The following is a 23,110-nucleotide window of genomic DNA, read 5'->3' on the forward strand; positions in this document are numbered from 1 at the left end:
CATGCAGTCTTAATTCTGCAGTCAGTTCTGGGTAGAAAAATAAAGGGTACTCATTTAATAAATTATTTTCCATTTCACAGATTTGTGGTATCTTTGAGATTTCAGGATATGGGTATTGCTGGCATATAACTTATCATTTTAGATGTCTTGAGAAGGTGGTGAAATGTCACTGCCTATGAACAATATCACAAATAACTTACCTTGAGATGTTTCTTTTCCAAGACCTGGTAGTGCAGGTGGTCCCGAGATGGGGGTGAAATAAGCGAGTGCTGGTGTTGCAATGGTATATGACATTTTCAACACAGTATCAACTCAGAACATACAGAAACCTTGCTTCTGACAATATGAAATGTTTCTTTCACTAATCTAACAGTATAAAAAGAATCTAAATATCAGAAGTAGAACTTATTAACACTATTTAAAAAGTGCCTACACATTTGATGCAGATATTCATACAAAAGGATCTATGGTGACAACCACAGAAAAATTGGAAAATATGGACTCCTACTTACCTTTCTTCCCTGTATATCTCATTTGTTACTTCACATGCAGAGTGATGCTTGGCCTATCTTAGTTTAGTAGAAAAACAGGCAGAAAAAGATACAATTTCAGCTGGTGAGAGTGGTTGCTAATATGGAGGGAGGTCAGAATCTTAAAGATATTGTGGTTCAGTAATACCCATCTGACTCACTATTGCCTCCACCTTCACCCTTCTATTACATTCTTTACCTATGACCACGTCACTAAGCATTTCTATTGTTATGCCTGTTCAATCCTGTTCCTTCTACTCATCTCACTATACATCATGTCACCCAGAACTTTCCATCCAATGCTTCATTACTTTCATGTGTTCACTGAACGTACTAATAGGCCTGCCCTATCCATTTCCCTGTGAGACAAACAATTCACTTGCTTTCAAAACCCCAAATTTTATTTAGAAGCAAATTGGATGAAGAAAGGCACTGCTTATAACTCTCAATATCTATCAATTTACCTTCATCTCACATAGAAATTATCTTGCCAACCTATACACCCTCTGAATGTTTTTGGAAGTACTGTACAGAAGCAGCCACCCAAGGGCATTGGTTTCTTCTTCCCAAAAGCAAATTGCTTACATCTGGAATTCTCAACCTTTTTGGGTGAGGTTCCTTTTCTGTGATACAAATATTGCACAAACCAACTGTAACACAGCACGGTTGTTTTCCGATATAAAATTGCAATTAAGCATACACATTTATTGCTGTAATCACCCCAGTATCAGGCACACATGGGGAATGGGCTGCTGGTTAGCTGAATCTGGTGGTTGCATGAGAAATACTGGTGGCTTTGGGAGAGCTTTACTAGTCACTGGCACAAGAATGATGTACGTTTTAAAACCAAAGCAGCTCATAAATACCGGTATACTTGGTGTGATAGGTGATTCTGTTATTAATATATCATTTAAATGGAGAACTGCAGAAAGCGCCAACACAACGGGATTTGAGTATTGTGTGTGCTTGGCAAAAGTGTGGACTGCAGATGCTGGAGGTTAGAGCAGAGAACGTGGTGCTGGAAAAGCATATCAGGTCAAGCAGCATCCAAGGAGTAGGAAAATCGACGTTTCGGGCAAAAACCCTTCATCAGGAATAAGGCAGGGATCCTCACGGGTGGAGAGATAAAAAGTATTGTGTATACTTATACACAATATACAGAAAGCTAGCACATAGAGGTAGCAGGTAATCAGTCAGGCGAATGGCATATTGGCCCTTATTTTAAGAGGGTTGGAATATAAGAGGTGGCAAGTCTTACTGCACAAGATGCTACTGAGACTGCATCTGGTGTACTGAGAGAAGTTTTGATCCCCTTACTTAAGAGAAGGCATCAATTCATTTATGGCAGTTCAGAGAAGGTTCACAAGAATGGTCCCTGGTATGTATGGATCGTTTTATGAGCACAGGTTGTCACTCCACTCACTGGAGTTTAGATGAATGAGAGGTGATCTCATTGAAACATATAAGATTGTTAAGGAATTTGACAGGGTAAATGCTGAGAAAAAGTTTCCCCTCTGGGAGAGTCTAGGATCAGAGGAAGTAGTCTCTGAATAAAGGTGCACCAATTTAAGACTGAGGAAGAACTCCTTACCACAGAGAATAGTAGGGGCAGAGCCTTTAAGTACATTTAAGGCTGAGATGGACAGATTCTTGTTCATTTGGGAAAATGGCAGGAAAGTGAACATGAGTGATGTTCAATCAGTCACAATCTTGTTGAATGGCTTACTCTTGATCCTATTTCTTATGATCTTATTCTGACTTTATGAGATAAATCTTGAACCAGTTTTAATGAAGCATCTGATCCATTATTCCCTTCCAATTGCTAGTGCAAATACAATCTCCATTATCTAGATTCCAAGCTTCAGGATTTCTTTAATCTCAGATGCCAGTTGCATGAGAATTCTGGATGTTTGGAATCTGGATAACAGGAACTTTACTATATTTGTTTTATTTGCATTTTGAAGGCTGAGAGCTCAGATTCTTTCTGTTCATCACACTGAGTGACCAAAGTATCTCTCAAAACTATCCTTCCAATTTGGAAATGATTTCTACCTCAAGCAAGCATTTCTTAAAAATGCATACACTGTATAAATGTAACATTGAATACAATTCTAATTCTTAGTGGTGCAGCAGTAGTAACCCTTTAGGGGGAAGATGATGGAGGAGTGCTGCTGGGAACACTGAAATCAGACACGTTATGCAACTAAGGAAAAATCAGAAGTGTAAAGAAAGCATGAATGCAGAATGTTACAATCAGATCACTATGGAAACACGTAATGAATCTTTGAGTAACAAACTATCTGTGGAAATAATGTTCAGTGTGGCTCAGTCAGCAGAGATTTACAGTCTTAGTACCTTGTTATATCCCTCCCTCCAGGGTCTCTGTCCACACAGTGAATCCAAACAAATGTCCCACATGCGGAACGCCTTGCTTTTTCTTCCTTTCTCATGCCAATCTGTGCAAATACAGAGAGACCCCAGCTTTGATTTCCTCATATTGGATAGTAGCTTGCCTTGATGATCCCAACTTTGTCTCTGGTTGCTTTATCATCACATTAAATTTATTTTCCACATTTGGTTTTCTTTTGGTGAACTCCTTAATATTAGCTCACATACAGCTATGAGACCACAAACTAATTGAGAACCTCTGGACTACGCAACGACTTTCCTTGAAAGTTGCTTACTCAAAATCTGAAATGAGCAGGAAGTGCATGACTAAGGACAAGTACAAACCTTCACAAAGAGGGGTTTATTTGTTTTAAAAAATGTGGCAGGTGCCTACAATCACATTGCATTTCATCACAATTTGGCTGACCAAGGTGATCAGCTCAATCTTTAGCCAAGATATTAACCTACAGACTCATCCAGTTAATGAGAGTTTACTGAAAGACTTAACAACCATAACGATGTGATAGGTGTGCTAGTCAGGTAGAGACCAGAGACATTTCAAACAATACAACCAAACAGAGCACATGTCTATATTTAATGCAAGTCATTTTCTTCTGCGCCTCCCCCAACCTACTCCACTTAATTGGGCAGCAACTTGGTTCCATGCCAGATGGCCATCTTCCTCCAACACTGGACACCAGTTTGCTTAGAAATAAAATGTCTATCCAACCTCTATACATGCAGTGTGCAGATAAGTAAAACTCATCTGATGTGTAGAGAGGGCTCACCAAATGTACTGTAGTCAGGACAGGTAATGTTATCCAGGGCTCGGATGCTACAGCTAGCTGTAGTTCAACATTCCAAGACTTCCAACAAACCACTGTCAAAAATGCCTGAATACAGAAGAAAACAGAGGAGGTATATTGATTCCACTGAGCCGGATGGATAGAAGTACACAATCTTGTATGTACATGGTTGCACTACATTCACCAGCTCCAAGTAGAGTTATTGATAAATAATGATCACAGTGGCATGCGATTGCCTTCAATGCTGATCTTTACTGCCCTCGACGACTTGGTCATTTTCTTGATATCTTGAAATCGACGCATTTGTTTGTCAAGACGATTCAATGTCTTCTTAACTGATCCCTGGCACAAAAGGAATGAGAACACAAAAGTCAATAATAGCTGTCATCATTGGATGAGCACATGAATAATAATTGAGTATTTTTTTACATGTACAAACATACAGCCGTTCAAATTCTGTCCTGTATTCCTAGCTGACTTGCAGAATTATTATATAATCTAATTTCAATGATTTATTCTGTTGATATGTGCATGCCTCATTGATTTTGAATGAGGGTCATGTTTTCAAAATCATGAATAGGATAAGGAGAAACTATTCCCACTCGTAAAAGGAAGAACAACAAGAGGAAATAGGTTTAAAGCGATCTGCAAAATGAGCAAAGCTGAAGAGGAAAAAACTTTTTCATTCAATGAATAGTTAGGTATGGACTGCATTGCCTGGGAGTTTGGTGGAAGGCTTAATTGAAGCATTAAAGAGGGCATTGCATTATTATTTGGACAAAACTAATGTGCAAGTTTATGTGGAGAAAGCAGGAGATTGGCACTAGGTAATGATATTCATTTAACAAGTGTGGGCACAGTGGGCTGAATGGCCTCCTTTTGCACCATAATATTTCTGAGCAGGTTAAAACTTTCCTTCTCCAGTGATGCAACTGATGTTCTTGGGCCAAAAGATGCTCGGACAATACTTCATCATGCTTACAAAATGAGTTGATGTTTGAGGATTTTCCAAAATGTCAACATGACGCAGAAATAATGACTCATTTCAAAATGACTGAATCGGGACATTAAAAACAGATTCGCCAAAACAGAACTCTGATCAGCCCATTATACACAATCGTAAACCTTTGCCTATCACAATATACGGTCTCTCCACCTCATCCCAATAAAATTAACATCTCCTAGAAGAGGTGAAGAAAAAATGTAAAATCCCAGAACAATTTGGGAGAATAAAATCTGGGTAATGTCTCACTGATGACTCTTCAGACACAACGAAAGCCAGTCCAGAAGCTCAATCTGATTTTTTCAAAGATGTGATTTTTGCCACACTTAGAAAAATGGTCTAGTTGCCATTCACAAGAATTCAGTGAATGATCATCCAGTGCTCAAGGCGGCAACTTACTCCATAATCCTGCCATTCTCAGATATGATGATGTTAGAATCATCTTTTTTCAAACAACATCTAACATAAATCAGAACACATACATCTAAGAATTGAGCTCTTTCATCTTCCAAAATCCAAATGGAAAGATCATGTGGGGGAACTGTGGATTGCTCATGAGGCAGAGTGTGCTATGAATAGCAGCTTAGAGAGGTGTTCACTGGGATGGCATGGTGGCTCAGTGGTTAGCACTGCTGCCTCATAACAACACAGATCCAGGTTCAATTCCAGCCTTGGGCACTGTCTGTATGGAGTTTTCACATTCTCCCCTTGTCTGCATAAGTTTCCTCTGGGTGTTCCAGTTTCCTCCCACAATCCAAAGCTTAGGTAATGCTAAATTGCCCATAGTGTTCAGGAATGTTTAGGTTAGGTGAATTAATCAGGGATAAATATAGGATCATAGAATAGGAGAATGGGTTTGGGTGGATACTCTTAGGAGGGATGGTGTGGACTTGTTGGGCCGAAGGGCCTGCTTCCACACTTGTGGGGATGCTATGATTCTATTCTATAAATGGCAATTAAAACAACGTGTTTCTTTTAACTTTTGAAAACAAATTTTGTTCAGATGACGCTGAAGCCTACGTTGCTCTAAAGCATAGTACATCAAATTTTTAAAATGTATCTTGATGACTCAGATGTTTTAAACTGACAGTTAGAGCTCAAGTAGTTCCACTGCTGTATCAAGGACTAAATGCATCATCTACTGTGTAGCTGAAGAGAACAGGAAATATCTCAGATCAAACTGTGAGCTGCACGAGTTGACAAATCTCAGCTTGGGGCAGCAATACAATTGTCTTTAGTGCTCCTTGACAGGCAAAGAGATGGGACCTCAGTCAAAGCTCCTGGTAGTTAGGTAGTGATTCCTGCAATAAACTGCATACTAGCACCCGATCAGGAGAAGATTCATTTGGTTGTGATTTTCCCACCTCACAAAGTTCAATAGCTTTCCAGTATTCTGAAAGTAACAAGATGATTGATGCTTGAAGAATCCAATGACAGCCTAAGTGATCGTCCTTAAGAAAAATAGTCAAGTGAGTCAAATGGAGAAGAAAGTTGTGAAGAAATAATAAAAAATAATAAAGCTGAACTCAACAGAAGACTGCGATGCAAAGTTTGTGTTAAATAAAATTGAACTTAACAGGAGGTGGGGGAGAAAAGTCCACTGCTGGATGTATAACTAATAGAAACGGAGGTTGTTGGGAAGCCAATCAGGTTAGTCCCTGGATATCACTCCTCGATGTAAATATTTTCTAATCAACCTATTCAGAGATGTTATTTGGGACTCTTGGTCCAGAGGTAGATACACTATCACTGCACCACAAGAAACTGTTACTTCACAGAGTGGGTATTTAACCTGGATTTCTTAGCTCAGCTATAGGTACATTATCACCATGTTACAAGAGCCCTTTACTCTGCAGGGTATTGAACCAGGCCTAAACATTTACAGCTGCTTCAATGATGGGTGGAAATGTTTGGACAATGTTCAGAACCATTCACAACTTCTCAGATATTGAAGTAATCCATGTCGATGTGCAGCAAGATTCATGTCACCTAAGTGCCAGTCAATTTTCATATCTCACAAGAGAGGATCTTAGCAGCTGCTGACTCCCACTTGACATTTAATGGCATTCCATCACTGAATCCCATACCATCAATACCTGGGGGCTCATCCGTATCAGAAATTGAACTGAATCAACCACATAAATATGTTGCATACAGAAGGTCAGAACTTGGTCCTCTGCAGTGAGTATCTCAACTTCTGACCCTCCATAGTCCGCTATCTATAATTCTCAAGTCAAGAGTGTGAATACCTTTCACTTTCCTGGATTACTTTCACACCAACAACACTCAAGAAAGCTCAATATAATCCAAGGAAAAGCACCTTGTTTGACACCTCATCAACCAGCTTGAATATTCAGGTCCTCCACCAATGATACATCCAGGCTACTGTGTGCATACAGGATAGTATTGGAAGATGTCAAGGCTTTGTGTGTTCAAAATTGGTCCTCAGAGAACAGTTTACACCCAATAATTTTATTCAGCTTGACAACTAAATGCTCAATCTTTCGACAGGACGTGTATCATCTTACTGGTCAGCAAGTCCAAGTGATTTCAATTCCTGACTTGGTGATGCATCTGTTTACGTTTACCCAATTCCTACATAACAAAATTAAAAGTGGAACGGATTTTCCTCACATTCAGCATCTAATTCAACTTGATTATTGGTCAAACTGGGATATGACTGTGTGTAGGCAGGTGGGATTATTTTGGAATGGAATCACTACTAGTGCAGACATGGTGGGCGGAAGGACCTCCTCCTGTGCTGTACTGCTCTACGTTCTACAATGGGGAGATCATAAGAAGCAGCCCCATTTGTATTCAGGCACAGCAGAAGCCTTCTTGCAACCTTATTACACTGTGTAGATTTTTGAAAAATTCATTTGTGGGATGTTAGTATTACTGGCTGGCCCAACATTTCGAGAAGGCAAAAGGGAGCTGTTTTTTCGAATTGCTGCAGTCCACTGATGCAAGAATGCCCACAATGCCTTTAGGGAAAAAGTTCAAGGTTTTTGACCCAGTGACACTGTAGGAATGAACGATTTACTTCCAAGTCAGGATGGAGCGTGGCTTGGAGGGGAACATGCAGGTATTGATGTTCCAAGGATGAAAGGGATAAAATATTGCTTGTGACTAAAGCAGAGATCGAAAATATTAAAAGAAAAGGTTTCACATTTCCCACTACGTCATTAGTACTTACAATCAGCAATGTCACTAAATGACCAAAGGAAAGAGTATGAATATACCTTGCATAGTACACACTTAAAAAGCCACATCAAATCCATTAGTTATGCACAGACATAAAGTCTACCCACTTAAGTTTTAGCAGTAAAAGGGATAAAAACAAGTCAGAACAGATCATGAAGCGAGAAGCAAATGTGCTGCCATTCAGGGCCCAATGTTAGTGACATCATGCAAGAGCAGCATGTGCCAAAAAAAGAGATATCAAGCCACACATCCCTAACAGATACCATACAGTCAAAACTTCCATGATGACCATCTACAGTGGCATCCTATTCCCCTCAATGCTGAATTTGACAGCCCTTTGCATCTTGTTTAGCCTCCTCCTTTCTTCAAACAACCTCTTGTGTTTTTCCAAGCGGCTTAACTCTTTCCTTGATGGCTAATAGGAAAGAAAGGGTGGTAACATTCAAATGTGGATAAATCGTCACTCTTACTTTGAAACACATTTGCAACAGGGTCTGATGGGTATGTCTAGGACATGGTTATGGTAGGAGATCAGAGGTTATTAGGAATATAAGAACCGGAGCAAGCCATTCAGCCACTTCAATCTATTCCATCATTCAATGAGACCTTGCTGAATTTGTGGACTAAATCTTTGGCCTATAGCCCTTAATGCCTTTGCATTTCAAAAAAAGTATCTTAGATTTAGAATGAACAACTCAACCTGCATCCAGTGCCTTTTGTAAAGCACTTTCTGTGTAGAGGGGGAGGGGCAGGGTGGTGTGGCTGGGTGGGATGCTTTTCAGAGGCTCAGTGTGGACACAATGGGCCAAATAGCCTGCTTTCACAGGGATTTATGAAACATTTATGTTCCTTTTCCTTGCTCAATCCCAGTTGAGAAGAGTCAAATAAAAATGTTAGCCCATTTCCCGCTTCCTCTTTTGGCCCAGACAACCCAACTCTAGACTATCCAGTAGTAAAATCGGTTTCCTCAAGCTCCCATCTCTAGTTTGAACATGGTGAAACACCGAACAGAGCTTAGCATCCCCTCACTCAATATGGGTGAGATGGGGGAAAATCAAATTTAGATGAATCCACACTAGTCATAGGAAATAAAAGCAGAATTAGATTGACCCATCACCACCATTAAATTCAATCATGGATGAACTTATGCATGATGTCATTTTCTCACATTATTCCCACAATCCTTTGATATTTTTACTACTTAGGCAGTAGAGTAACTGTGATTCACTGTATTGCTTGAAAGTTTATTCCTTTCAGAATTGACATTTTCTGGAAGACAGTTCACCAAACTTCAAACCATTTATCACTCACCCTGCTTGCTTCAATCTCTACATTCCACTTTGGTCTAACAACATAATCACGGTTTGATGGTAATGGCACTCTGGCTCGTGCACAGAATCCTGGGTCACCAGGCCTTAGTGCTCTGAAATGCAAAGAAAAAAATGCACTCTATGCTCGAAGATCAGACCCAATATATGCAGATTGAGCCACAATTATCTGTGTGTCTGAAGACTGCAAAATAAACTAACTCCCACCGCCTTCTCCTTTCCCATTGTTTAAAAAGGAACATTTGCAAAGGAGTGATGAATATACAGTCTCAAAGTCCTGGTTTTATATCCAATTATTTAAATTGTCAGTGATTATAATTTCTCCAGTTTTCTCCTTCACTCAATCTGCCTATCACTTACTTTTCCTCTCCTGTTAACACCTTCTCCAGGTCTCTGCGAGGAGTCTGCCCACCAGAACTAAGGAAAAACAAAACCAGTGTTATTTCATTCCTCCAACAACTTATAGACACTTAGAGACACATTTAGATAAAGGCACTGACAGGAGATTGCTTATCAAGGGAAAACAACACAAAATAGCAGCTCCCTTTTCCTCTTTTCTAAATGTGTAGGAATTCAAGCTTTGTTACTTAACTAAACAGTGCACTTAGCCATCTTCTGCAGAAGGACCAGTCAGGAGTAACATACAAGAATGCATTACTTTTCAGGTAAAATTACAAATTCTGGATAAATGATAACTGCCCAAGGAAAAAATGTATGCTTCTATTTTCTGATCTCTGAATTGATGTTTTCTTCACCAAAAAATATTTTGCTTATTCAAAATTAGCGATTCTATTCCAATTGCTTGACCTCCTACACATAGAACTTCCTACTTGATGTATTTGATTACAAACTGCAGCTACCCTATAGAAAGGATACACAAGTTATTTTTCAGCTAACTGGGAGTTGACATTTGTGCGTCACTTAACTAGCATGGAGAGGAAGAGAGAATAAACATGTATCTGTACAGCACATGTGACATCGGCAGGATGTTGCAAAGTGCATTATGGCCAAGTTAATACTTTAGAAGCACAATGCAATAAGTGCACAGCTATGTGCATCATAAATTAGCAGATGACTAGTTAACTTGTTCATGGTGGTATTGGCTGAAGGAGCAACGTTGGCTAAGAAAACAGCTCCTATTGCTCCACGGAATGCTTTGTAACAACCTGAAAAACCTGAAATGGAGTCTATGTCACAGAATAAAGGGTTGGCCAATGAGAACTGAGATGAGAAATGCCTTCATCCCAAGGTTGTGAATTGTTGCAATTCTCTCCTCAAAGAGTTGTGGATGACCAGTTGTTGAATACATCCAGCACAGAAGTTTACAGATTCTTGAAAGATAAAGGATAAGGGGATAGTACAGGAAGACAGAGAGTTGAGGTAGAAGATCAGCCAAGATGAATGTCCAGAAAGCTTGAAGCATCAAGTAGTTTGCACCAACACCTTTTCAAGTTCGTTTTAAGTAAGCACATTGAAAATGCAGAAACTCCTTCTTACTATAGAGTACTGAAGTAGCATTCTAGATGATAAGGCTTGAAAAGATGACTCTACAATTCAGGGTTAAAGAGGGTTACCTACAGACGCGAAACACGAGAAAGTCGCTCAATCTTCATTCATTTAATTTTTATACTTAGATTAGATTCCCTACAATATGGAAACAGGCCCTTCAGCCCAACAAGTCCACACCAACCATCCGAAGAGTAAACCACCCAGACAAATTCCACTACCCTATATTTACTCCTGACTAATGCACCTAACACAATGAGCAATTTAGCATGTCCAATTCACCTTACCTGCATATCTTTGGATTGTAGGAGGAAATTGGAGCACCCGGAGGAAACCCAAGCAGACACGGGGAGAATGTGCAAACTCCACACAGTCACCCGAGGTGGGAATTGAACCCTAGTCCCTGGTGCTGTGAGGCAGCAGTGCTAACCACTGAGCCACGTGCCACCCTATGTTATTGGCAGCCACGTCAGAAAACTGACTACCTATCCACCTGGTAGCCAATGGTACATGATGAATGTGAAGAAATGGGGAGAAATGTCTTCTATATAGCTGGAGTGGAGATTTCAAACAACCAAATGCGCTCTCCACCCACAGCTATGCAGTAATTGATACAGATGTCCCCTGTCCTATTCTTAGATTAATTAGTCTTAATAGAGAATTCATATTGACCTCTTAGATTTTCTAATTAAAAGCCATTAGATGATGTTGAACAGTAAAGAACATAGATGTACTGTTTCACAGTCAAACAAAGTCATTTGTGATTCCTTTTTAAATTACAATCTTGCTCCCCAAATCAACAGCATTTCTTTCCAAAATAGGGTTTTATCAAGTCACAGAGTCATAGAGACATACGGCACAAAAACAAACCCTTTTGTCCAATTAGTCCATGCCGACCAGATATCCTAACCTTGTCTAGTCCCACTTGCCAGCATGTGGCCAAGATCCCTCTTAACTCTTCTTATTCATCCAGCAACCTTTTAAATATTGTAATTGTCTCAGCCTCCATCACTTCCTCTGGTAGCTCATTCCACACGCATTACCCTCTGCATGAAAAAGCTGCCCCTTAAGTCCCTTTTAAACCTTTCCCCTCTCACCCTAAACCTATGCCCTCTAGTTCTGGATTCCCACACTCCAAGGAAAACGTCTTGACTATTTATCCTATCCATGCCCTTCATGATTTTATAAAACTCTATAAGTCACGCCTCAGCCTCCGACACTCCAGGGAAAACTGCCCCAGCCTATTCAGCCTCTCCCTTTAGCTCAGATCCTCTAACCCTGGCAACATCCTTGTAAATCTTTTCGGAACCCTTTCAAGTTTCACAACATCCTGCCAATAGGAAGGAGACCAGAACTGCACGCAATATTCCAAAATTGGTCAACCAATGTCCTGTACAGCTGCAACATGAATCCCCAACTTCTATACTCAATGCTCTGTGCAATGAAGGAAGGCATACTAAACGCCTTCTTCACTATCCTATCTACCTGCAACTCCACTTTCAAGAAACTATAAACCTGCACTCCCAGGTCCCTTTGTTCAGCAACACTCCCCAGGACCTTACCATTAAGTGTTTCGTCCTGCTCTGATTTGCTTTTCCAAAATTTAGCCCCTCACATTTATCGAAATTAAAGCCTTCTACCACTCCTTAGCCGACTGGCCCATATGTTCAAGATCAAATTGTATTCTGAGGTAACCTTCTTCACTGGGAGAAAGTGAGGACTACAGACTGTGGGGCAGTGGACAGGAAAGTGACATCACCATTCACCACGACGGTGGTGGCTGGAGCAGCCGCATAGCTATTGGCATCTGAGCAGTTGCAGAGGCCAAGAGAAGCTTCTGGAATGGGTGAGAAATGCTGAATATTGAACTAAGTATGTGAAAGTTTGTTTAACTTATGTTCTTTTATGTCCAATATGGTGGAGAAAAAGTGTTTGTTGAGTGTATGAATTCTTCTGAGGATGTAAAACAGCAGAGGTCCTTTGCAGGTCTGGGAGACTGGCCCTGAGCTGTGACAGGGCTAATTACAAGGAGAGTAGGTGGTGGCACACGGCTGCAAGTGTGCAGTGCAGGATCCGGAAGGAGAACCATTTCTGCAGGTTTTGGATTTTGGTAGATACTGGTTGTCCTGTTCAGGCCCGAATTGTGATGGTCTGAATGTAGTCCGGAGTCCATGTGTGATCAGTCGGTCCCATATGGCAGTCACTGAGGAAGGAGATGTGACTGAGATAGCAAGTCTGCTTCAGGACGTGGCTGAAGAACTTCAGGGCAGAGGGGATGACCTGAGGGAGTGCAGTGAGAAAGACTTACAGAGATCCTTGTAGTGAGACAAAGAGAACTTCTTCAAGATAGGCATCCTTGGAAGAGGCTTCGTGTTAAGGTTAAAATCAACTAGGAGTAAGTGAGATCTTCTTCGCTGTCCACCACACCTCCAATTTTGATGTCATCTGCAAACTTACTAACTATACCTCTGATATTCACATCCAAATCATTTATATATATGAGAAGTAGTGGACCCAGCATCAATCCTTGTGGAACACCACTGGTCACTGGCCTCCATGTCTGAAAAGCAACCCTCCATCACCACCTTCTGTTTATTACCTTTGAGCCAGGTCTGTATCCAAATAGTTTGTTCTCCCTGTATTCCATGAGATCTAAACTTGCTAACCAGTCTTCCATGGGGAACCTTGTTGAACGCCTTACTGAAGTCCATTTTGATCACCGCTCTGCCCTCAACAATTCTCTGTTACTTTTTCAAAAAACTCAATCAAGTTTGTGAGACATAACTGCCCATGCACAAAGCCATGCTGACTATCCATAATCAGGCCTTGCCTTTCCAAGTACATGTAAATCACGTCCCTCAGGATTTCCTCCAACTACTTGCCTACCACCAATGTCAGGCTCACCAGTCTTTAGTTCCTTGGCTTTTCCTTACCACATTTCTTAAACAGTGGCATCACGTTAGCCAACTTCCAGTCTTCTGACACTTCATCTGTGACTATCAATGATATAAATATCTCAATAAGGGGCCCAGTAATCACTTCCCTACCTACCCAGAGTTTTAGGGTACACTTGATCAGGTTCTGGGGACTTATCCATTTTTATGCTTTTCAAGACCTCCAGCACCCCCTCCTCTGTAATATGGACATTTTTCAAGATGTCACCATCTATTTCCCCACATTCTATATCTTCCATGTCTTTCTCCACAGTGGACACTAATGCAAAATACTTGTTGAGTATCTCTCCCATCTCCTGCAGCTCCCAAATATCGGCTGCCTTGCTGATTTTTGAGGGGACCTATTCCCTTTTGTCCTTAGTGTATTTATAAAATCCCTTTGGATTCACCTTAACCCTATTTGCCGAAGTTATCTCATGTCCTCTTTTTGCCCTCCTTACTTCCCTCTTAAGTATACTCCTACTGCCTTTATACTCTAAGGATTCACTCGATCTATCCTGTCTATACCTTACATATGCTTCCATCTTTTTCTTAACCAAACTCTCAATTTCTCTAGTCATCCAGCATTCCCTATACCTATCAGCTTTTCCTTTCACCCTAACAGGAATATACTGTCTCTGGACTCTTGTTATCTCATTTCTGAAGGCTTGCCATTTTACAGTTGTCCCTTTTACCTGTGAACATCTACCCCCAATCAGCTTTTGAAAGGTCTTGCCTAATACTATCAAAATTGACCTTCTTTAAATTTAGAACTTCAACTTTTAGATCCAGTGTATCATTTTTAACCACTGCTCCCCCACTGACATCTCAGTCACCTGCACGGTGTTATTTCCCAAGAGTAGGTCAAGTTTTGCACCTTCTCTGATAGGTATAGCCACATACTGAATCAGAAAAGTTTCTTGTACACATTTAAATTCCTCTCCATCTAAACCCTTAATACTATGGTAGTCCCAGTCTATATTTGTAATATTTAAATTCCCTACCACAATCACTCCATTATTCTTACAGATAACTGAAATCTCCTTACAAAGTTTCTCAACTTCCCGATTACTATTAAGGGGGTCTATAATACAATCCCAATAAGTTGATCATTCCTTTCTTATTTCTCAATTCCACCCAAATAACTCCCCTGAATGCATTCCCAGGAATATCCTAAGTACAGCAAAAAATGCTTATCAAAAACGCCACTCCACCTCCTCTCTTGCATCCCTTTCTATCCTTCCTATAGCATTTATATCCTGGAGCATTAAGCTGTCAGTATTGCCTATTCCTGAGTCACGTTTCTGTAATTGCTTTGATATCCCAGTCCCATGTTCCTCACCATCCTGGAGTTCATTTGCCTTCCCTGTTGAACGTCTTGCATTGAAATAAATGCAGGTTAATTTATCAGACCTACTTTGTTCTCTGCTTTGCTCCTGCCTGTTTGACCCGCTCCTTTCCCCAAATGTATCAGTCTCAGATTGATCTCTTTCCCCATTATTTCCCTGGGTCCCACTCCCACCCAACCCTCACCTTACCAGTTTAACTCCTCCCAAGCAGCTCTGGCAAATTTCCCTGCCAGTATATTAGTCCCCTTCCAATTCAGGTGCTTGGCTTTAGGGAATTGATAAGATATCCCCAAACAAGCAACTTGCTTTCAATCCACAATCAAGGAAGTATTTTTTCTGGCCAGGCAGAGTTCACCATTTCATCAGTTTCAAAGTAATTTACGCAGCTTGATTTCACAGTGACCTGAAGCAAGACCAAGGTCAATGAAAGAATTTAGACTGAGCATTCACGTAAGACCAGTGAAGCTGGAACCCATGGCTGCCTAGTGAGGCTTCCTCCCCCAATGGTTCAAACATAGTCAGAAGGGAACAGTTGTACAGGAAACTTTGATCAATCTTTACTGCTAAGCACTGAAATAAATGATAAAATTAAATTAAAAAAAGAACAAAATCATTGAATCGAAAACCTGTAGTCGCGTCCTTGATCTGAAGAGACGACATCAGCTGCATTATCATCGCTGTCTTCATCCCTAGGGTCTCTTTATAAATGAATGAAGCAAAGTTTAAGGCAGCTGTTGTGGACAGCCATGTTGCGAATTGACAAATAGATTGTAGGTGTTATGGGAACTCCGCAACATGATCGTTTATACAGAATAATAAAGACAATGTAAAGCCCGGTGGAGAAAATAAATTAATCTAAAACAGAAACTCAAGTGACAGAAACAGAGTGCACAAAGTGACAAACTCAATAAAACTAGGAGAGCCATGGTTGATTAAAAGGAAAAGGGTGGAAATGATGTGTGTATATTTTGAAGTCTGGACTTGTCCCATCGAATACTCCTGTGGGACTAATGGGCTCTTCAGATCTCTTTTAAATGCTTGTGAATGGGAACTTCCAACCCATTTTAACAAACAAATTGGTGGGGTTATGCTCTCAGGAAACAAATTGGCAAAAACTTTTAGACGTTTAAAATGTAATGCTATCAACAAGAGAAAAATGATCACACATTTTCCAATGATATAGATAGATTACTGTGCTCCCCATTCACATGTGCCCAACACCAGTACCCCTGTGCAACATGCTTCCCTTAACTTGTGAAGAAACGTTTAGAGTTAACAGTGTATATTTAATAGAGGCAGGCCTGACAATAAATTCAAAAAAGCTGTTTACGACTAGGCATGTGAATATTTGTAACAAAATAAATATGATAATCAGACTAATCACCGATATCTCAGCATTTCAACTGAAACCATAACCAAGACAGTGGTTTTTACCTACCAAGGTAAAATCTGGCAAAATGCTGCATTGTCCTGCAGTCGAACCTTCTCGATTCTTGGAAAGACATTCAACTTCCATATATTAATAAAATTGCTGACATGGAGGAGGCAGGGAAATACCAGGCAATATGTCTCCACTGGGGAGTGGGAAGGATCATGAAAGGATATGTCCCTTATTGGAGGGATCACTGGCAGCTGACACGCAGCCTTTATGAAATTGCCAGATTAAAAAATTCGGGTGATTTTTTTTTTCCCCAGTATGAAAACTTTATTCCAACTTCTGTCTGCAATTTATAGTGTTATTATTGGAACATCCTAAAGGAAAACTGAATCAATGTGGCAGGTTTCAAGCCAACCCACTCGAACGAGAGGAAGGTCAAGCAAACACCCATCTTCTGATATGAACTGATATTAAGCCAGGTTCTGAATAATCTGATTCATTTAATTGTAACATCATATTAGAACTTACCAGATCTCAATTATAATCTTTCAATATTTGTTCAAGGCAATATACAGAGGGGGACTGAGACAGTGGGATGAGTTTCAGACTGTTCTAGCAATTAGCTAGCACCAAATGACCTGCTTCAGCTTCTATGGCTGCAATACGTTTTAGCATTCATGAAACAGCTGATAAAGCTTTATAGATGGCCATGTTTCTGCCATCTAAACTTTCAATGATTGAAGGCAGGGACTTACAGTGACTAACTCAGATGGCCAATGAAATGTGTCTCCGTTGTGAGAGAAATGCAGCCGATGAGTAGTAAACAACAGTTGTTGCAGAATGGGAAAGGCAATTCAACCAACTGTTGAGGATAATCTTTCCTCAAGGTGGTTGTAGTATTTCCCCATTTATATGTTAATCCTGAACAAGTGAGAAACAGATTATATAATAAGCCAACAATTAAAGGCAATTCACCATAGTGTGAACCCCACTCAGTCTGAGCCATGGCCACCGTGCAAACCCAGCATAAGTCTGAGGTGGCTCTCCATCTGTTATTCAATGATTTGTAAATTTTTTAAGCTTTGAATACTGATAACCATTCAGCAATGTTACAGCAAATGTTTGCAATACAGCTTGAAAAAGTCTCTCTTGTAATATTCGCTACCAGACCACTGAACATTGTACTGGTTTTGTCAATGTAGTCCCCAGCCTGCAGTTAGGTGCATTATAAATTTAATGGGAAAGTTGAGTTTAATTACTATGTGAGGGAAGTAGATGTGAAATATATCAGTATTCAATACAATTCAATAATCAGGCATGAACTGATCTTTGACAATAGCAAAAATATGATCCTTGAAAATTCTCTTATTAGTATGTTTTAAGAACCAAGTTTAGATCCCTTTACACTGATTACATCCAATAAAACATCAGTTTGCATGATGTGCCTTAACAGACCATGCACTCTTGCTGCAATGGAATCAGTGCATCAAAATGTAGATCACACAAGTGAATTGAAGTCACTCACTGATGTGCAATACACACACTATTTTAAAGGTGCGCCACCTGAATACAGTAATACCCGCTAGAATGTGGATGACCTTTAGCTTGAATAACACACACCAACAAGAAAAACTGGAAACTGGAAAACCAACATCATGAACTGTAGGCCATAACACTATCAACTGTCCTATTATCTGTACTTCAAATGATGCTTCATCCCTTTGAATCTGCTGAATTCACCAATCACTTTATGCATTTGTTGAGACTGAAATCAGTTTTGCAAAGTAGTGGAAGACGTTTAATCTCCAGGCAAGACTTCCGAGACTGAACTTTATGACCACAAATTGGGCGTTCCCCAGACTAACTAAGCATGATGATATCGTGTTGACAACCTCACGGCATCACGCGATTCTCCAATATTAAAGACGACCAATGGGCATGGAAATTGCAGGCCTGGTGGTCATTTTGAAATAGCTTGCTCAATCAGTTATTGGGCTTTGCTGGAGAGTCAACTGTATGCAATTTCTTTTCTATATATTCCATTTTCTGGTGTCAGATGAGAAAAAAATTTGGAATGCTTTACAACAGGTACAAGAAAGCAGCACAAGAGCCAAAGTTAATGTGATGATTAACTTGCAATGTGGTCATGGCTGCATATAACAGTAGTCAGCTGGTAAAGCCCACATGTTTTGACTTCATTTATTCACTGTTTTGTGCCTGCCTCAAGAACTAAGGAAAGATTGAGGGGCTATTGAACTGTTACACAATAGCTATAACCTACTTCCTGTTCACAGAACAACTGCTCTTCCACCTGTTGTTCTGGCCAGATGCCCAATTGAAGCCTCCTTAGCCCAGGGCTAAATGATGACACCGTACTAACACGATAATGGTGGGAGTGGGTGCACACTTACTTCAGCCCTGCTTCTCTCAACCTGTCAAAACCGTGAAATCTAATCCTTCCTCCCTCTCTCCCAAGAAACTTCCCCAAAAGTGAATTTGTTAAATTTTCAATTTAACAAGGACAGTCTCAAAAACAATTATTTTGGTTGAATTCAGTATTTTCCAAGATAGGACTGAAGACAGAATGAGGAATTCTCAAATTCATTTGATCTTTAAATTGTCGATAAGAAATTACAAGATTAGAGTTGATAGAGGTATGGTCCACTCTTTGAGCCGATTTCTAGTACTACACCTTTAACACTGTGCTTCTGTTGTCAAGTACCTGCTCAGGCGCCGCCGCATTGGCATCTGGTCAAGGTCTCTTTGCTCTCGTTCCTCCCGGGTCATACCTTTGTAATTTGATGTCAGGCCAAAGATTGGTCTTGACCACTCATCTGAATTAAAAACAAAGTACAATACTATGAGAATCAAAACAGCCTGCAACACTTAATTCCATCTTTCAGTAGGCTTCTACTGTTCCTACTATATTTAGGCAAAACTATCATCCTCACCAATCTCCCCCAATCTACTCAAACAACTTAAGTTGTTTAACTTTGTCACTGCAAGCCCAAGCTGCCATCCTGGATGAAGAAATTAGCCAGGACTTTGCTCTTGATTCTTTTTCTGTGTTGCCTGCTGACCAATATACATGGCCACAATGAGGAGAATTGCAGGCTCTGCTGTGATACTCTACATGATCAGATAGCCTGCTTGCACTCAGCCTCTACTAGGGATAGAAGATTGGAAACCAACCACGGGAGTACATGTCAGCAACCTCTGCAAGCTACTTCAGAATGATCTTTCCTTTATGTGATACATGGGTTCCAATGCTGGTGTCAGCATTCAAAGTAACAGAATTATAGCATCCCTTCAGTTTCAGCAACTAGACAATCCCAATACATCTGTTCCACTCAGAAAATCCAAAATGGCAATTCCATCACTTCAATATATGTGTAGAAAATGTACACATGCACAGTGTTTTCTGAATTATCTCTATATAGTGCATGAATTTCTCATGGGAACAGGATCTGCTGGAATGATTCCCTAATCGCATAATCGTCCAGAGTATTGGGATCAAGGGCACGAGTGGAAACCAGCAAGAGTTAAAATTCAAAGGAAAAGAAACTCAAGAGGAAAGTACAGATTCAGTAAAAGTGAACATACTGATAAGCTTTCCAGCCAGTTCCTTGTTGCTCCGGTTCTCTTTTGGATGTTTATACAAGTACATCACACAACGTCCAATCCCACTATGCTTCAGAGTCTCCTGACTCACACTGGGCAACTGTAAAATTAATCAGTGACATTTTAAGGTTCCAAGGAAAGGCAGCATAGCAACACAGCGAATAACTTGGCAAGAATGAACAGTAAAGCCACCAGGGGGCTTTGGTGTACTGACTGGGAGGTTTGAGAACAAAATGGTATAGAGTAGTGTTGTGGTTAGTAGAGTCACAGGTAGACAGGGCGGTGAAGAAGGCTTTTGGCACACTGGCCTTCATCAGCCAAGGTATTGAGTATAGAAGTTGGGAAGTTATGTTGCAGTGGGGTATTGAGTACAAGAGCTGGCAGGTCACATTAAAATTGTACAGGACTTGGTTCAGCCACATTTAGAATACTGTGTACTGTTCTGGTTGCCACATTACCAAAAGGATGTGTACACTTTGGAGAGGGTGCAGAGAAGGTTCATGAGGATATTGCCTGGTATGGAAGGTGCTAGCTATGAAGAGAGGTTGAGTAGGTTAGGATTGTTTTCATTAGAAAAAAGGAGATTGAGGGGAGACCTGATTGAGGTCTACAAATTCATGAAGAGTATAGACAGGGTTGATAGAAGCAAGCTTTTTCCCAGGGTGAGGGATTCAATAACGAGAGGTCATGCGTTCAAGATGAGAGGAGAAAAGTTTAAAGGGGATACACATGGAAAATACTTTATACAAAGGGTGGTAGGTGCCTGGACTGTGTTGCCAGCAGAAGTAGAAGAGGCAGGCACGGTAGATTCATTTAAGGTGCGTCTGGACAGATGCATGAGCAGATGGGATGCAAGTGTTACAGATCCTTAGGAATTGGACAACAGATTTAGACAGTGGATTTGGATTGGCACAGGCTTGGAGGGCTGAAGGCCCTGTTCTTGGGCTGTAAACTTTCTTTGCTCTCTTAGTTGTACAGGATGTTGGTGAGGTCACACATGGAGTATTATGTTCAGATTTGGTCACCTTGCTAAAGGAAAAATGTTATTAAACTAGGTAGGATGTTATTAAACTGGAAAGAGTGCAGTTGCCAGGACTCAACGATCTGAGTTACAGGGAGAAGTTGGACAAGCTAGAATTTCTTTTCTTTATAGCGTTGGAGATTGAGGGGGGATCTTACAGAAATGTACAAAATCATGGAGACAGGGATAGGGTGAATGCACTCAGTCTTTTTCTCAGGTTTGAGGAATCACAGAGGAGTGGGCATCAGTTTAAGGTTAGAGGGAGAGAGTAAAAGGGAACGTGAGGGGTAACCTTTTTACACAGAGGGTGGTATGCAAATGGAATGAGCTGCCAGCAGACTGAAGTGGCTGTTGACTCAGGTACTTTCACAACATTTAAAAGGCATTTGGACAAATACATGGATAGCAAAGGATTGGAAGGCTATGGGCCAAGTGCAAGGAAATGAGATTAGCATGGATGGACATTTTGGTCGACATGGACCAGTCCGGTCCAAAAGGCCTGTCTCTGCTCTAGGACTCGATGATTTGTAATCCAGATGTCTGGACTACTGACCTGAGACATCAGCTTAAATCCAACCGTGGCTTCTGGAACATTTAAATGCAAGTATTTATATAACACACGGAATAAAAAACAACTTCATCAATAGTCATGACCATGGAATTTTTGGATAGACACAAAAACTCATCTGATTCTCCAATTCTCTTCAGGAAGGGAATTCTTACTGGTGTATATTAACTCTGAACCCACAGCAGTCTGGATAACTTTTAACTACTCTCTGAAACAGTCTAGCAAGGCTCTGTAACTATTTAAGAGTAATTAGGGATAATGACTTACTAGCATTAACATCTCTATTATTGCCTGTGTTTCTCTCAAGTTCCTTAAACTTAATTGGTCTAATTCATAAACACTGACTACAACAGCAGGCCACAAAATGGATGAGCTTCTCTCCCTTAAGGCCTTTCCATATCAGGGAGGCACAAATTAAGAATATGATGAAACACTTCCCACTTGCCATCACTTGAGAAGCTGGCACCTATCTATCATTATTTTGGATTAGTGGTGCTGGAAGAGCACAGCAGTACAGGCAACATCTGTGGAACAGCAAAATCGACGTTTCGGGCAAAAGCCCTTCATCAGGAATAAAGGCAGAGAGCCTGAAGAATGGAGAGATAAGCTAGAGGAGGGTGGGGGTGGGGAAAAAGTAGCATGGAGTATGATAGGTGAGTGGGGGAGGGGATGAAGGTGATAGGTCAGGGAGGAGGGTGGAGTGGATAGGTGGAAAAGAAGATAGGCAGGTAGGACAAGTCATGGGGACAGTGCTGAGCTGGAAGTCTGGAACTAGGCTGAGGTGGGGGGGGGGGAAGGGGAAATGAGGAAACTGTTGAAGTCCACATTGATGCCCTGGGGTTGAACTGTTCCCAGGCGGAAGATGAAGCGTTCTTCTTCCAGGCGTCTGGTGGTGAGGGAGCGGTGGTGAAGGAGGCCCAGGACCTCCGTGTCCTCGGCAGAGTGGGAGGGGGAGTTGAAATGTTGGGCCACTGGGCAGTGTGGTTGATTGGTGAGGGTGTCCCGGAGATGTTCCCTAAAGCGCTCTGCTGGACAACATAGCAGCTGGTTAAGTGTTCAATAGCACCTCCCAAATCTATGAACTCCATCATCCAGAAAAGTAAGGACAGCAGACCCATGAAAACCCTACCTGGAAATTCCCCTTAAGCCAGACTGGAAAAGTATGGCTGTTTCTTTATTCTCAGGGGGTCAAATTCTCAACCACCTTTCCTAACAGTACCAGAACATACCTAGAAAATATGAATTGACGTCTTCAAGGCTCACCACAATATTGCCAAAGGATAGGCAACACATGTTGGCCTTGCTACTGTGCTAAACAGTCATGATCAAATTTAACAGCACAAATTAAATATCAAAGCTTGTCTGAAGTAATTCTGGAGAAGTCATCCTACATTATTTGTGAGGAATGCTCTCATGCCAAGACACCAACAGACAACTGTCATTCTTGCCAAATATAAGTGGGAAGAAATCCAGAC

The 23,110-nt window shown here is 40.8% G+C and overlaps 1 protein-coding gene across 3 annotated transcripts in view; it reads right to left on the reverse strand.

The window, feature by feature from the left end:
- Positions 1-3,260: 3,260 nt before the first annotated feature.
- LOC132821937 (protein IWS1 homolog) overlaps positions 3,261-23,110 on the reverse strand; it is a 55,894-nt gene continuing 36,044 nt past the window's right edge. For 2 of the 3 annotated variants that reach the window (XM_060834929.1, XM_060834928.1), the window contains exons 11-16: positions 20,029-20,146; positions 19,148-19,259; positions 15,674-15,745; positions 9,620-9,676; positions 9,243-9,354; positions 3,261-4,066 (exon numbers count right to left, since the gene is read on the reverse strand). In XM_060834929.1, the coding sequence (XP_060690912.1) occupies positions 3,941-4,066; positions 9,243-9,354; positions 9,620-9,676; positions 15,674-15,745; positions 19,148-19,259; positions 20,029-20,146 (597 nt within the window). In that variant the 3' untranslated portion in view covers positions 3,261-3,940. The remainder of the gene's footprint in view (positions 4,067-9,242; positions 9,355-9,619; positions 9,677-15,673; positions 15,746-19,147; positions 19,260-20,028; positions 20,147-23,110) is intronic. The other variant, XM_060834930.1, reaches the window with a different exon arrangement.

Source organism: Hemiscyllium ocellatum, chromosome 13 (genome assembly GCF_020745735.1).
Source record: "Hemiscyllium ocellatum isolate sHemOce1 chromosome 13, sHemOce1.pat.X.cur, whole genome shotgun sequence".
Lineage (NCBI taxonomy): Eukaryota > Metazoa > Chordata > Chondrichthyes > Orectolobiformes > Hemiscylliidae > Hemiscyllium > Hemiscyllium ocellatum.